Below are 11,133 nucleotides of genomic sequence, written 5' to 3'. Positions count from 1 at the left end.
GAGGTTCATTTTTTGCCAAAAAACGCTTATTTTATGTTTTCGCGTAAGGTTTGAATCACAATGTTGGACTCCATTTATTGATTTCTTGTGACCCAGAGATCATGTTAAGAACCTTTGCAAGGGATTGAGAAGCATTAATGTGATTCATAATACATTTGTATTGTTTAAAAGTAGTTGAACAATGATTCAATGAACAGCTAAAACTCAAACTGTGCTTGATAATATATTTAGAATATGTACTAAAAATGTGGATCTAAGATATTTGGTATACTCTATAAGGTGCCATAATCTCATCTCATTATCTCTAGCCGCTTTATCCTTCTACAGGGTCGCAGGCAAGCTGGAGCCTATCCCAGCTGACTACGGGCGAAAGGCGGGGTACACCCTGGACAAGTCGCCAGGTCATCACAGGGCTGACACATAGACACAGACAACCATTCACACTCACATTCACACCTACGGTCAATTTAGAGTCACCAGTTAACCTAACCTGCATGTCTTTGGACTGTGGGGGAAACCGGAGCACCCGGAGGAAACCCACGCAGACACGGGGAGAACATGCAAACTCCGCACAGAAAGGCCCTCGCCGGCCCCGGGGCTTGAACCCGGACCTTCTTGCTGTGAGGCGACAGCGCTAACCACTACACCACCGTGCCGCCCATAGGTGCCATAATGTTTCATGAAAAGTGATCGAAATTTTGTCATAAAAGTCATAAAATAGCAGCTTTTTCCATAACTTTGAGCTCCTGGTGCCACCATTAAACTTTTGAATTTTGTCAAAATATTTCACCCAGTGTGTTTTCTTACCAAAAGGAACATAAAAACAAAAATGCATCATGATCGGAGGAACTTTTCATTTTCAGGGGGCAACTGATGCACCCTAACATACGGCCATATAACATCTGTAGTGTCGACGCAATACACAGCGCCACCTTATCCACTGCGTTATGGCCGTAAATCAAGTGGTTACTGAAGATGTATTCAAGAAGCTTGAAAGATCTGATCTATCTTTCCACTTCTGATCACATCACATCACTCCAGACAGATGTCAATATCAGGTGTAAACAAGGCCTCATATACAAAAGGTATGTTTAGAAGTTGATCATAAAGAAAAAAAAGGGCATTGACAGAGAAATGTATGCACAACAGAATAAAAGGGGAAGTAAAAACTTCTGATTATAACCAGACATACTGTTAACTTGATTACGTATGCATATTAATACTGCTGATGTTCCATTCGAAAGTAATAAAATTAGTTTTTACATTTTTAAATGGTGTAGCATTACTGGCATTTGTTAAAAGTTGGATACATCTTGCAACTAGCATGCAAAAAAAAAAAAAAAATTTTTAAAATCAAAAAGTGAGGGAAAAACATTTTGTTCAGTACAAAAGGTGCTTATTACATGTAGCTTATTCGCAGAGAATAAAAAAAACATAGCAATAAGGTCAGAACAAAAGCAGATGGTGTTGTACAAGTTTGCTAGTGTTTCTCCATTCGTTACTCTACCCTACTCTCTAGGAATGTGCCAGGTGACATCAGTAAGAACGGCACCCTGACCGACAACCAAATCAAAAGCTTTATTAAAACAAACCAAAAAAAGCAACTTTAAGAGTAAACTCTTGCAGCTGTAGGATCAGAACACATCAGTGATATGGGGGGAAAGGACATGAGGACATTGTGGTCTTGCTGATAGCTTCCCGTTTTAGGTACCAATAAGCAAAACCAGCGAGTTCATGTCTTTAACCCCCACCTTATGTGATGTGATTCTGAATGTCCAAATCGCTGCCTGTCCCTGCCAGTAAAGGATGAAAGGACAGCATCTGGACACCCCTGAGCTGTATCCCTAATTAATTTGGTCCCTACCCTCCCACCCCAATAGCACAGTCCTCAGGATGGGGATGAGACTTAACGTTTGGACTTGGCCTCCTGTGCCTCTTTTTCTGGAACAGAAAAAAAAAAGTTTTATTTAAAAGCGCCTTTCAAGACACTCAAGGTCACTTCACAAAAAAAGGAATGCAATTAAGTATTAATAAACAAAAATCTCAAATTTTACAAAAGTAGTAACACACAAAAGTCTTTTCAGCTTTTAGACAGAAAACCGTTATGCATAATGGAAGCTCTTCAATATTAGTAATAAAATACCTTAAGGCTCACTCACAACCTGCTGTACGCGCTACTACGGGCGGTCTACGGTAAAAAATTTGGCAAAACCGTGCTTGAGACTTGCGCGACACTTGCGTGTGTTCAGTGCCGTAGAAGGACGCAGACTGGCCGTGGAAACTTTTGGTCCTGCACATGCAAATTCTACAGGTCTTGCGAAAAACCAAAAACGCATACACTACGTATGGGACCCGTACTCCTTTTGTACGCCTGAACCAAATCAGCAGCGTGGCCAGTAGGGACTTTGCGATGACAGTAAGACGCACGAGTGACGCACGGTCATTGTACGAGTGACGTGCCTCAGAAGTACTACACAAGTACTCCACACTTGCTATTTGCGCGGCCCACAAGACAGAAGTGCATCTCACTTTCTACCCGTATGCGATACGATGGGCAAGACTCTAGGTAGATATATTGGGGAGGAACCAAGGAACCGATCATGTAACGTGTAGCATTGTAGAAGGGAAGAAGATGGCCATTGCAATACCGCCGCAACGACTGAGGGAGTTGGACCCTTCTAGGCAGATGATAGAAGCTGAGGAGCAGCACGACGCGATACTGTTCTTCAGTCGAAAGACAGATGCAGAATGCTGCAGACACGCTAGTTTTATACCCACTCCTGGCTTGCGTCACACGCAAGTCGTGAGTGAGTGTCACGTGCGTCACACATGCTTCACAAGAGCGGCCCGTACTCAGCGCAGGAAACTGGTAAAACGCAAGTCACATACACTCCACACTCACTGATCACATGCGTCAGACACGCGCTTTCCACGGGCTAACAGCGCAATTTTTCCCACGCCTCGAGGAAGTCAGGTGTGCAACCTGTACTTGACCCTCCAAACTTTCCCCCGGGTTCACCGCGACCCTGCAGCACGGCTGCGAGCTACCAAACCCTGCGACCCGTGCGTGTCCAAAACACTTACGGCGGGTTGTGACTGTGGCATTACACTTGGACATCGTATGAAGATTAGTCTAGTGTACATCACGTACATAAACAGGGTTTTTTCTAGAAAAATTTAGTATGAGGACGCTCACCATGGCGAGGGAGCGAAGCGGGGGGGGGGGGATGGTGCCGGTTGTCCCCCCCCGCCGTGCAAAGCCTTTGAAAAATGCTCCAATGGGACATTCTGAGGCTATCTGAGAGGGAAATTGTAACAAATTGTCTGTCAACATTGAAAAAGAAAGAAGTAATCTTCTTCTGCCCCGGACAGTCTTTGGCTTTCTTCCGCTTCGTGCCGCGGGATGACATCTTTAAATGCCCAAGTGTCAACAAAAACAACTCGCGAACTACTTCTGTCAAAAGCTCCCGCGCCGCTGGGTGAAAGGTCATTCAGTCTCGAGAAATCTCGCGCTACAAGTCAGCTGACCTTGTATGTAACCCATGTCAAATCTCGCGAGAGCAGCTGCGACAAGTAAACAACTAAACAACATGGCGCCTCAGTCTGGAAAACGCCAATTCGGATTGTTTTTGCACCGTCTGGCGGTGTATCTACTATGATTGGAATATTTTTGGAGCAATTATAACGTATTTGATGATCAGACACATTGTCACGTAGTGTTGCTGGGATGTTTTTACGGAGTCGGTAAGGGGGCGCACGCCGAGAGTAAGAGAGCGCAGCGCCCCTGTTCCCCCGTTTAGACGAAAGCCTGATAAACATCACACAGCGTGTTAAACTCACCTTTCCGCAGTTCCTCTCTCTTCCTTGCTGCCTCTTCTCTCTGTTTTTTAATAATAGCCAGTCTGGCGAGGTCTGCTCTGGCCTGATCCGTCTTTCCTTCGAGATGCAGTTTCATGTAGCGTTCCTTCGCTTTCTGCTTCTCGATCTCTTCCCTGCAACCAACACATTCATTGATAGTCCAGAGTTACACAAAAGCACCACAGAAAGAGCATTCTCAAGTTGAATCCCCAGGCGTTTAGAAATACCTCTCTCTGCGTGTGAGCTCTCTCGGTGCATCCACATCAACCTCTGAGGCTTTTTTGTTCTTCTGGGAGCTGCGGTTGGGATTCTCGATTTCAATCAACCCTTGTACTCCATTCCTTTTTTGATTCTTTCATCAGATAAACGAATACATTTCAGGGAAGCACCAGATCAAACTGATAAAATGTGCCAGCAGAAATCCATACTTACTGGTGGCTATACATTCAAAAAGAGTCATGTGTTGCTTACTTGTTCATCTTCACTACTGCTTTCCTCCTCAGATTCAGATGCACTCTCACGCTCTGCATCACTGTTTTCTTCCTGCCAAAACATGCCTTACATTTCAGGGACTGAGTGAATTCAAAACACCAGAGACACTTCGAGGCACTTGAGGGACGGTGAAAAATGTTACAGGTGACTTTTGAAAATCAGGTGAATCTGGATTCAACCAGGTGATTCGAGATTTACCCAACTGAATTAGGTTGACAGTCTTAAAAGGTATTTTTTGGGGGTGGGGGACTCATTTAAAAAGAAAAAAAAAAAAGGGGGCTTGGATTTTTTTTTAGAAGGTTCATACAAGAATGAGAACACCGACAGCCACTCTCTATTCACCCCAACCCCTTTACATCTTCTATCCTCTTATACCTTTCTACCCAGAATTACACTTATATGCACCCGCCTTTCTGTCTAATTTAGTTTGCTTCCTCAGTCACACCGGGTTTGGCACGCTGAGAGCCAACTTCCGCATTCATAAAAGACCGTTCCCATGGTAACAGCAGGATAATCACTTTCACTCTTTCGGTTTCTCTTTCACCAAGATTTACATTCTCTTAAATAGTACTTTCATAAACTACCAATATTATTGAATTTTTTTTGTATTGTTTACAGAATTTACATTTCAAGTAACTACAGGAAAATTTCCTTTCATCTGTAACTTAATTTAATTTATTTTTAACTCCTGTTTATTGCACTTAACAGAATCAAAAGGATTCCTAACATTGTGATGTAACATTTGCATGATGTATATTTTGTAAAAGCAAAACTTGTTAAAAGGTATCTATTATTTTCAGTTGTGTTTTTATTTCATAATATTAATCTTCAGAGTTGGCCGAATCTCATTTGTTATCTTTGTTGTATATAGTAAAGATGTATTCTGTAATACTAATATATATATATATATATATATATATATATATATATATATATATATATATATATATATATATATATGAGTGATTCCACACTTATGGGTACTGAAATGGGGACATGAACTTATTCACCTAAAACCATTTCTTTTTTTACCATCAGGTCACAAAACATGTAATCTTTAATGAATGATATGTTAAAAGATAACTTTAATTTTCTGAGATGTAATAAAAACATATTTATATGCCAAAGTCAAGCCTATCAGTTCCAAAATGATGTCTGTTACATTACTTCTGTTACGATTGTCCATCTCGCGTCTGTTACAAATTAATTACAATCTAGCTATATACCATGTTAATCTTATTGAAAGAATGTGTATGCTTATTCTACTACACATGTTTATTAATTATATTTGCTAAAACATCACCTTCCTATGTTTCAAAAAGTAATTCTACATTGTTAAAATTGAGAATCTATATGTCCACAACACTTCTGTTACGTTCTGACTTTGGCATATAAATATGTTTTTATTACATCTCAGAAAATTAAAGTTATCTTTTAACATATCATTCATTAAAGATTACATGTTTTGTGACCTGATGGTAAAAAAAGAAATGGTTTTAGGTGAATTTTTAAAAATAAGTTCATGTCCCCATTTCAGTACCCATAAGCGTGGAATCACTCTCTCTCTCTCTCTCTCTCATATATATATATATATATATATATATATATATATATATATATATATATATATATATATATATATATATATTTACGGATAATATTGTGACATGTGGTGAAAGTAGAAAGGAGGTTGAGTTGGGTTTGGAGAGATGGAGGTATGCATTGGAACGAAGAGGAATGAAAGTGAGAGTAGCAAGACAGAATACATGTGCATCAGTGAGAATGGGGATGAGAGTGTAGTGAAGATGTAAGGAGTAGACGGAAAGAAAGTTGGTGAATTCAAGTACCTGGGGTCAACTGTGCAGGAAAATGGGGGCTGCGATAGTGAGGTGAGAAAGAGAGTGCAGGCAGGGTGGAGCAGTTGGAGAAGGACTTCAGGATTCGTTTGTGATAGGAAAGTCCCAGCAAAAGTGAAAGGTAAGATGTATAAGAGTAGTGAGACCAGCTGGATTGGAGACCGTACCCTTAACAAAGAGACAGGAGGCAAAGTTGAGGATGTTAAAGTTTGCGATGGGAGGTTGGACAGGATAAGGAATGAGCACATCAGAGGGACAGCACATGTGGAGAGCTTGGGAATGAAGCTAAGAGAGATGAGACCGAGATGGTACGGGCACATCCTGAGAAGAGATGCAGAGCATGTTGGAAGGAGAACATTGAGGATGGAGCTGCCAGGCACACGAAAACAAGGAAGGCCAAAGAGGAGATACATGGATATGGTGACAGAGAACATGAAAGTGGCAGATGTGGTAGAGAAGGATGCGGAAGACAGGGAGCAATGGAGATGAAAGATCCGCTGTGGCGACCCCTAATCGGGAGCAGCCAGAAGAAGAAGAAGAAACCTTTATTTGTCACATGCACACTTCAAGCACAGTGAGATTCATTCTCTGCATTTAACCCATCTGAAGCAGTGAACACTACAGCCACACTACAGCGCCCGGGGAGCAGTCAGGGGTTAGGTACCTTGCTCAAGGGCACTTCAACCCAAGGCTGCCCCATGTTAACCTAACTGCATGTCTTTGGACTGTGGAGGAAGCCCATGCAGACATGGGGAGAACATGCAAACTCCACACAGAAAGGCCCCCGCCGGCTGCTGGGCTCAAACCTGGAACCTTCTTGCTGTGAGGTGACAGCGCTAACCACTTAAGGCCAATTTATGCTGACAACGCAGTCCTCGCAGACGGCGTCTGCGTAGCCCCCCCACCTTCGCAGACGCTCTGCGCGCACCTCCCAAAAATTGTGACCACCGCAGAAGCCTCGCAGACAAGAGGGCTCTGATTGGTCCACTCTACATCCGCTGTACACGCACTTCCGCTTCCCTACTTTCCCGGTTTGTTTTGTTTTCACGACCGCCATTTTTAAAAACACGAGCGAAGATGGAGCAGCACGAAGAGCGGTTGATCGAGGAAGTGAGGAAGTACGTACATCTATACGACTCCAGTTCTAGTCATTATAAGTAACCGGAGGATAAACACTCCACTAACCACACCCACCAACTACTCCTAGCGATTTCACGACTTCGTGCCCCCTTGCGTTGTGGCGGTGAATAACATCGCGCACGCCTATTACTCCCCGCTCAACGATAAATTACAACTGTCTGCGAAAAGCTATCTGCGAAAGCCTTGTCGCAAGAGCATGCAGAGGCCCTTACACAACTGTGCCGGCCATTCCTCTGCCAGACATCGTGCTGCTCTCTCTAAGTCAAGCAGCTCAGTAGAAGATATTGTAAAGATGTATTCTATTCTGTGTAATAAGACTTGATTGCAGCAATTTGTATTTTGTCTTAGAAATGATAATTTAAGGTTTCTGCTTTTATTGCAGGAATCTGTCGAAGATTTTATTGATAATTTAGAGTGATTTGTAAAGTTTTGGTTAATGAATAAAAAACTAAACTTAAACTTTTGTTATAACATTTTATTAAGTAAGATGTGTTAAATGCCTAATAAAATACAGCTCAGACTTAAAATTAAATGCTTTCTTTCATTTCTTTTTAAGGCTCAATTGCAGCTCCGGAAGAAGTCACCAGAAAAGATGACATTTTCAAAATGTCAAACCAAGTTACACTCAGAGAAAGAAAAAAAAAAAAACCCACTTCCAACCTTCCCAATCCTGGCTCAGCCTCTGATCCAGAGTCACCGGATTTCAAAACCACCTGTGACATATGGTGCGTTCATGTGCTATGGGAATTATGGTAAATACCAAACGCCGACATGGAAAGCACACATGAACGCCCCCTCTTGTGGTATTTTCCACTGAGCAACTCGTAGAAAATTTTGATACATGAGTTGCCGAGATGAGATGAACTGTAACCTTTTCAACATGACGGCGAGCGGTACAAGACTAGCTTATGAACCAAGAAAGAAGTGGTTTTCACCTACGCAAAGCTGACTCACACCTTTTAAACGAGTCATGTTATGTATATTATATTATTATAATATGTATATTATAGCCTAATACAAAATATTCTGTGGCTGTCCAAAGAACGCCAACAATGATCTAGATACTGGCTACTCTCATTGTGGCTACAGCCAAATTTCCAAAAACTGTGTGGGATTCAATGTGTTAAGAAAATCAGGATCAGGAAATGTTCAGCATTATTTACCTTTTGACAACTCATATTCCTGCTGCAGCTGATGAACAAGGCAATCTATACTAAGTAACTTTAAAAACGCACAATGGAATTCAACACGATATCACTTTAGATCCATGCATATATTTGAAATTTATGATATTGTATGTAATGCACACACATCTTGAAACATCGATAAAGGACATTTATTGTCAAACTCAAGAATTAATTCACAATAAAAAAATTCAAAGTGACAGTTGGTCCATGTTCGGACCGTCATGCTGGAGATTCTGGGTCTGTCGTCCAGGGGTCTCAGCAGCAGTGACTGAGGGTGTCAGGAATCTGTCACGGAGGTGAGCTAGCCTGATGTGCTGATCCTGAACTGGCGTCGTGACTCGAGGCTGACCAGGGCGTGGACGATCCCTGGTGCTCCCTGTCTGTCTGTAACGCTGACTCAAACGGGAAATGGTCGAATGATGAACACCGAAGTGCCAGGCGACCTCGCTCTGTGTACTTCCGGCACGCAACATCCCGATGGCCTGTTCATGTTGATTTTGGCTTAGGCGTGGCATCTTCAATAATGAAAATTTTCCCATCATTTCCCCCGGGTATTTATAGGCAAGATTGTGTGTGTACAGTGTATGCAAAATTTGTTTGAAAATTAAAGCCTGTCCATGTCATTGACTACCCGAATCATATTGTACGTTATTGAGTACAACTCCCTTAAATTCTGATTTGAGCACAGATTTGGAACTTATTCGGGCGGAACGAAGTTATTTTTCCATTGTGATATATTTCTTTTCAGGGCGGCACGGTGGTGTAGTGGTTAGCGCTGTCGCCTCACAGCAAGAAGGTCCTGGGTTCGAGCCCCGTGGCCGGCGAGGGCCTTTCTGTGTGGAGTTTGCATGTTCTCCCCGTGTCCGCGTGGGTTTCCTCCGGGTGCTCCGGTTTCCCCCACAGTCCAAAGACATGCAGGTTAGGTTAACTGGTGACTCTAAATTGAGCGTAGGTGTGAATGTGAGTGTGAATGGTTGTCTGTGTCTATGTGTCAGCCCTGTGATGACCTGGCGACTTGTCCAGGGTGTACCCCACCTTTCGCCCGTAGTCAGATAAAGCGGCTAGAGATAATGAGATGAGATGAATTTCTTTTCTTCTTGAGATAAACTCAGCACGAATTCAGCAAGTTTTATCAATGTGCGTTTTTAAAGTTACTTAGTGTATAATTGTTTTAGCCAAATAACAGGCCTGATTCTGAATCTGGTCCACCATCTTTAATTTGTCAACAACAACAACAAAAGCATGTGAACACAACACACTGGTAAATACCACTTCCCAACTGGAAAATATCATCTTCCCATAGCACATGAACGCAGCAATAAACACACTGGATATTTACCATCTCTCTCTGAGCTCGCATCTGTCGCTCGATCTCCTCAGGATTGCTGAACTGCTTGCCCCGACCTTTGTGTCCTTTTTTCCCTAAAAAATCCAATAAAAGAAAACCAGTGTGGATAAGGAAGGAGACACCCAACAAAAACATGAATGACTGACCAGAAAAGTATGAACTGCTCAAGTTGCTCATCTGACTGGCGGTCAGTCCAACTCTGGCTGCTTTAGTAAAACATCTTTAAGTTAAAGTAACCCTTCCAGATCGTCTGACATTTGGAAGCAGCCCGGGTTGATTTTCTGCTGAACTACACATTAGCATCTAGTTCAGATATCGCGGTGCGGCTACATCAGCTAGCAAACAGGCTAACATCCTGATGTCGGCACATGGACAGGTCCTCTCGGTCCTCTCACCTCCTCTCGGCATTGTGACAATACAGGAAAATCCTTCACGGAGAAACTGCCGATAAAAACCTGACTGCTACGCCGATAAAAAGTACACACAGGTTCTTTCGCCAAATTCTAATAAACAGAAAAACAAATCTTTGTGTCTGTTCTGAGGTCCTCGAGTGAGAGATCTTCTCAGCACCACTTCCTGAATGTGACGTTTGTGGTTCTTCTTCTTCGTCTTCTTTAAGGTTTTATGGCGGTTGGCAAACCGACTTAAAGGTGCATTACCGCCACCGCCTGGGCTGGAGTGCGGAACAGGCGATATTGGAGGAAAAAAATTATATTCTTTTCGATTTTTCTGTTTATTTTAGAAATTTGAGAACAAAATGAGGCGGCACGGTGGTGTAGTGGTTAGCACTGTCACCTCACAGCAATAAGGTTCTGGGTTCGAGCCCAGCGACCGGCGAGGGCCTTTCTGTGTGGAGTTTGCATGTTCTCCCTGTGTCCGCATGGGTTTCCTCTGGGTGCTCCGGTTTCCCCCACAGTCCAAAGACATGCAGGTTAGGTTAACTGGCGACTCTAAATTGACCGTAGGTGTGAATTTGAGTGTGAATGGTTGTTTTGGGTTCTGGGTTCGAGCCCAGCGGCTGGCGGGGGCCTTTCTGTGTGGAGTTTGCATGTTCTCCCCGTGTCTGCGTGGGTTTCCCCCACAGTTCAAAGACATGCGGTTAGGTTAATATGGGACGGCCTTGGGCTGAGGTGTCCTTGAGCGAGGCACCTAACTCCCAACTGCTCCCCGGGCGCTGTTATCATGGCTGCCCACTGCTCTGGGTATGTGTGTGTGCTCATTGCTCACGTGTGTGTGCATGTGTGTGTTCACT

General features: G+C 43.0%; 1 protein-coding gene across 1 annotated transcript; it reads right to left on the bottom strand.

Moving 5' to 3' along the window:
* Positions 1 to 457: 457 nt before the first annotated feature.
* On the bottom strand, positions 458 to 10,480 carry pdap1a (pdgfa associated protein 1a). Its single transcript, XM_060939669.1, has 6 exons — positions 10,277 to 10,480; positions 9,873 to 9,955; positions 4,330 to 4,401; positions 4,086 to 4,210; positions 3,841 to 3,992; positions 458 to 1,941 (listed from the first exon to the last, which is right to left on the bottom strand). Exons 1-6 carry the CDS (start codon positions 10,287 to 10,289, stop codon positions 1,907 to 1,909), a joined length of 480 nt encoding a protein of 159 aa, XP_060795652.1. The 5' UTR covers positions 10,290 to 10,480; the 3' UTR covers positions 458 to 1,906.
* Positions 10,481 to 11,133: the final 653 nt, after the last annotated feature.

Source organism: Neoarius graeffei, chromosome 14 (genome assembly GCF_027579695.1).
Source record: "Neoarius graeffei isolate fNeoGra1 chromosome 14, fNeoGra1.pri, whole genome shotgun sequence".
NCBI classification, from domain to species: domain Eukaryota; kingdom Metazoa; phylum Chordata; class Actinopteri; order Siluriformes; family Ariidae; genus Neoarius; species Neoarius graeffei.
The sequence above is the reverse complement of the archived record's forward strand: the minus strand, read 5'-3'. Positions and strand labels throughout refer to the sequence as shown.